The sequence below is a fragment of the Dipteris shenzhenensis genome, chromosome 23 (genome assembly GCF_047967505.1).
Source record: "Dipteris shenzhenensis isolate YYH24624 ecotype China chromosome 23, Dip_SZ_1.0, whole genome shotgun sequence".
Lineage (NCBI taxonomy): Eukaryota > Viridiplantae > Streptophyta > Polypodiopsida > Gleicheniales > Dipteridaceae > Dipteris > Dipteris shenzhenensis.
This window is the reverse complement of record NC_141618.1, coordinates 25,573,695-25,579,386: the sequence shown is the minus strand read 5'-3', so window position 1 is coordinate 25,579,386 and position 5,692 is coordinate 25,573,695. Positions and strand designations below refer to the sequence as shown.

Here is a 5,692-nt window from a genome sequence, read left to right as displayed (position 1 = left end):
CTTTGCCAACAGTTGGGACAACCCACTGATCAAGACCGCATGCCACTTAATCCCATCTTGCCTCTGGAGCCATTTCAGAAATGGGGCCTAGATTTCATGGGTCCATTCAAACCCATAGCTTCCCACACAAGGAATTGCTACACTCTAGTAGCCACGGATTCTTGTATCAAATGGGTGGAAGCTTGGGCCTTGCAGGGCAATACCACAAAATCGATCGCAAAGTGCCTATACCGCGATGTGTTCACTTGATTCGGGTGTCCAATTGAGATCGTTAGCAGCAGGGGGACTCACTTTGTCAAACAAAGTCATTAAGCGGATGAATTCCTTTTATATGGTGATTCACAAGAAGTCTTCCCCCTATTATCCGCAAGCGAATGGATTGGAAGAGTCTACAAATCATACTTTCAAGTGGATCATGTCACTATTGGTGAATGAGCACTGCACGAATTGGGATGAGAAGTCACTGGAAGCATTATGGGCTTATCGCACATCATTCAAGGTGGCCATGGGGTTGACTCCTTTTAAATTGGCGTTTGGGCTAGAAGCAATCACGCCAATCGAGCATATTGTTCCTAGTTTGAGGATTGCGGTGGAGGACAGGCTTCTTCCGTAGGACTCTATGGTATTCTAGTTGGATGTTCTAGACCAATTGGATGATCTGTGGCTAGAGATCTAATATCTCACCTTGGAGGTTGAAGCATGGTGTAAGCGGAGGAGGGTGGATTTGGCTTCCAAGAAGAAATCTTTTGAGCGTGGGCAACTGGTTCTTCTATTTAATACTCACCTTGGAAGAATGTCGGGGAAGTTGAAATTGCAATAATCACCTTATCTTGCAGATTTGCAAGGGCACGTACTTCCACATCCAGTTAATGGCTTTCGGCTTTGTCCATACCATCATGACGGTAGTCTTCACATCTGTGAATCGGTCCTCAACCATGAGATCTTTTTGTTTTGTTCTCATCTTTTTCAAAATGTCCTCTCTGGTGCTCTCTTTTCTAAAACGGCTTAAGAAAGCAATCTTTAATTCATCATAAGTGTTAAAATGTGCAATACCATACCGCATAAACCAATTCATTGCTTTACCATTGAATGTCGTGGCAAATTGCTCTTTCTTGGTCTCATTTGGAAGTTGTCCAAATCCGCTAACTATCCACCTTGTCTCAAATTGCCCAACATGGATGTCAGGATCTTGACCTTTCTTGCCAATAAAATTTGTAGCTTTGACCAATGGGTTCTACATTTTGTGCTTAGGTTGAGCTTGAACTTGAACTTTGACAAGCTTCTTTTTGAACTTCTTTGGAGGCGGTGGGAGAGGGTTGAAATTCAATTGCTTCCTTGCAATCACAAAGACATTGGCTGCAATATTAGTGGCAAGTGTCCTTTGGAGTAATCCTATGTTGGAGTGGAGAGCATCAATATTTCTAGCTCAGTTTTTGTTTCGTGCACTTCCTAGCTATGTACGGAATTATCAGAGGAACTTGTCCCACTAGGAATATAATCAGGGTCATGAAAGATATCCTTTGGATCATCTATTTGGGAAGCAGCCTCTACCCGAGCTCTATTTCGTGTAAAGTGTGCTATACCGATATGATGAGGTGACATTTCCTCTCCAAATCTATCCGAAATGAGCTAGTTGTTCCATGAAAGTAAAAGGAGATGGAGGATTAGAGCAGCTACTTACCGGGTGGTGAAAATGAGCTTTTGTCAACTAAGCTTTGTGTACTACCCTGACACTGGAAATGTACTATTGATGCTTTGATCTTCTTTGCCAATTGTGATGTACGGTGCTTGTTTTGGTCCATTGTTGATGTTGCTGCTGTCGTACGTCGCTGTTCTAACAAGAGTCTGACTGTCAGCTATCTTTTGATTGTTGATGCACTTGTTGGATTCAAACCATGGCTCCTATAGTTGCTACTGAATGGCAACTTGCATACAGTCTACTCCAATGCTCCTTGGTGGAGTAGTGCTTTTAATACGGATATGCACATATGTTGAAGTAGTGTTTAGAGATCCTCCTCTACTAGTGTATTCACTAGTATAGATTTTCCTATATTTTTTTACATTTGCTACCGTATGCAGTTTCTAATGTTGTTTGTACTCGTGGGTGTATTTGTCAAATTTGTACACGCATGTGTGATCGTACGACACAATTGTGAGCTCGATGTTTTGTGGAGTTGCTGTTTGGATGTTTCTCTATGCGTTGTTTCATGTCGTACTTGAGAGTGGTTGTTCTTGTGCATTTGCAAAAACTGGCAATTCGGTATAGGAACACTGGCAGGATCGCCAATAGTGTTCAGAGTGTCTTTAGACAAGTGAAAAACACAAGCACATCTTCACTCCTGACAACAAGGTGCTAGAAGTTAGAGACAGTAGATGGACTATAAAAGACTATCACAAGATGTAAAAAGGACAGAGACGAAATCTTGCAAAAGGTAGTATACTTCTCGTATATTATGTTTTGATAGAGAGTACATCAATTCAACTACTCAAACTCTCAACAGGAGCTGATACAAGTTTTATAGCCATCCGATATCAGTCTGATTGTTGTAAGGCAAGAATAGGTTTTAAAATGTAACAATCCTAGTCAAAAACATTATGTGGTGGATCAAGCCACTAAGGAGTGTTGTTAGGGACAGTTACAACTATCCCTACAGTTACAAAATGATCCCCACTACCTTGTTCTAATGACTCCCTCTTACCAAAGGTGTATTTAACCTATCCCATGGTTAGTGTTCACATGGGTGGAGGCTATGCCTTCAACACATGGCTCTTTTCCAATGCAGGTTTTGCACCATGCTTAGCGGATACCCTGGTGTGACAAATGGAATAAAAAATGTCTTGTTGCACTTTCTCTATATGTTCTTATTTGAAAAATTATTCCAACGACCTATGTTGTAGGCACGCACGCAATTGCAAACATGAATATATACATGATGCAGTGCACCAAAAGAGACTCTTCCTCTAGAGGAATAGGAAGAGGAAGAGGAAATACTACATTTTCTAGTGGAGGCAAGAGGACTTCAACTAGCCAAGATGTTGGAGTCGAGAGTTTTAGTGGGACACATGAAGACTTCTCCATGATATTGAGGGCGAAGACCAACATCATGATGAGAAGGAGGAGAGCAAGCCTGAAGTATGTAGATGATAGTGAGATAGGTGGGGATCACATTGGTTTGGAGGCCAATGATGCCAACTTTGAATTGGCATGTGGGGGAGATATCATTAGCAAGTGGAGGGTTTTTAGTTCCAATTAATGTCCTTGAATACGCTTACACACACCAATCATTCGTTCAAGGCTTAGGTGGTATGCAGTAGTCCTTAAGGTGTGTGGGGACTCCATACCCTAGGGTACATCTCCAATGTTATGGTTTTATGCAATTTTCAATTGACCAATGTAGTGGTTATATTTGCATATTGTCAAAAACACTTTGACTATGATATGTTTGCTTGTTTTTGAAGCATGGATATGATCATGACTACAATATGCAACTTTACGTTTTTGGTATATGCTTGAAGTAATGTACTTGTGGTATGATAAGAATAACACCATATTTGTAGTGTTTTGTGGTTTGTGGTTTGGGTGCATATTATATGTTGGTATTGTATATTTGGTGCTACGTGGTTGGTAAATATGTGTGTGGACCTTGGAGACAAATCTAAAGGATATGGGATGAAAGCATCAAAAGGGTGCACAACACCATTTCTCTAGGAAAGGGTATATCATGAAAGCTCATTGGAATCAAGATCAGAACTATAAGCTCATGGGTTTGAACTCGGGAAAAAATCATACTCGAAAGAAACAAATTGGAAAATGCAAGGGCCCAGCAGTTGAGAAAGTTATAGCCATTATAGGTGGAGAAATACCTAAAGTACAGACACCCAAGTGTATGGCATAGTAGCACGCCACCAATCCCAGACCCACAAACCCACATCTGATGAGATACTCACATCTTGAGGATCTCAAGCTAGTCAGTCAATGCCATTGCCAACACCGTGGTCTGTAAGGCTTGCATGTCAAGAAACAAACCAATGTGCTAGAGAAAAGCTTGGAGGATACCATTGTGGAAGTGGCACGATGATTTGGAAGAAAAGAAATCTGGCATCCAAACATTTGAGATGAATGCTTTCAATAATGCTTTGAGATGAATGCCATGGTCAATTTCTATGGGATGAGAGAAGAAGGTAAGAGAAATTCCCTTTTCGCATTCAACTTTATTTCTTCTCATTTCTATATTCTTACTATATTTCTCTTTCATTGTACAAATGGCAAGCTAGTATTTATTATAAAAATGGATGAAGCTCAGTTGGTAAAAGAGCACAAGCTAGAGAGATTACATGGTAATCCTCCTTGGGTTGAAATTTTGTGCTTTAAACTTGAGTCAGTTTATGTTTCTAATACAATGTTTTTCTTTACAACATATTCTTTACGCACATGCACCATGGCTTGTGGACCAATGGGGCCCTCTGTCCATTTGGAATACTCAAGGAATGGAGAAATCACACTACGGAGCAAAGACAGCATACTTCAAGAATACAATGCATGGGGATGGTATCGTGCGAAGCAATGCACTACACGAAATGTTTGACTAGTTTTATAGATATCTAGAGGCCAGGACTCTCAAGCACGATAAGGTAGAGGTCTCAAGTCTCGCAAAAGTGGTTCAACATGTCAAGAAGATAAGGAGATGTGTTGCTTGGAAGTCCTCAATTGGGAGCCAAGGGATTGCACTTTGGTTGCAACATAGAGTTTGATAGGAGAGGCGTTGGGTCCTAAGAGAGCCCCAAATGTAAAATGTTTGATGAATAAAGTTAACACTATTTTGAGTCAATTATAGATTCCAAAATTCACAAATTTGTTTAGAAATTGTAGAATTGCATGTGCGACATGGTAGGGTGGAGGGGTGAGTGAGTTGGGAGGGAGGGTGGTGAAGATTAAGTATTACCGAACTGGCAAACAAAAGACTGGGGGGGTGCACTTTGCCTTCTGTGCCATGGTGAGATTCTTACTGGATCGCTCAGAAATGACCATTATAGTGCAAAAATTTATCTGATAGCATGCTTTTGAACAGAATAGTGAATGAAAATATTAATGCCAACAACAATTAAAGTTACAAAATACAGTGACAATATAAAATAATTTTGTAAAAGAACAAATGGGACATTGTATAAAAAGTATGTCTATATTCATATAAAATAAAATTTATATACAATAAGGCTTCATAGCCTTTCTCTCTTCTCTAAACACTGAGAACATTGGGCTTTGAATTCCCAAAAGACACTCCTAGCTCTAAACCTAGTCAATAGAGAGTCAACGCTATTGTCGTTGCTGACCAGGGACATGGCTGCTGCCGTCAATGCCATACCTTGAAAATTGGTTCCAAAGGCATTGAGGGCAGCCATGTGGTTCACCAAAATGGCCTCATCAGCATTGTGATTGATGTCAGCATCACCAATCACTCATGATAAGGCCTTGCAATTTAGGAGGTCATCATTGCCATGTGGAGAAAACTTTTTGTGGATAACCACAAAGTGCCATTTTGCTTGGCCAAGGTAATGTGCCAGTGAGTGTGATCTCGGCCAAAGCTACTGCAAACAAGGCATTGTCGAGATGAGAATAGGTCAACCTCAAATGCCTCCTGCAATAGTCCAACATTACATTAGAATTCCGTTAAAGCAAAAGTATACCAAGAGA

The 5,692-nt window shown here is 40.6% G+C and overlaps 1 protein-coding gene across 1 annotated transcript; it reads left to right on the top strand.

The window, feature by feature from the left end:
* The first annotated feature begins 235 nt into the window (after positions 1–235).
* On the top strand, positions 236–613 carry LOC147887164 (uncharacterized). The gene has a single exon (XM_087394238.1). It carries the CDS (start codon positions 236–238, stop codon positions 611–613), a length of 378 nt encoding a protein of 125 aa, XP_087250364.1.
* The last annotated feature ends 5,079 nt before the right edge of the window (positions 614–5,692 follow it).

Excerpts from the sequence above, each read along its gene's own strand:
- LOC147887164 (XM_087394238.1), top strand. The coding sequence starts at position 236 with ATGTGTTCACTTGATTCGGGTGTCCAATTGAGATCGTTAGCAGCAGGG.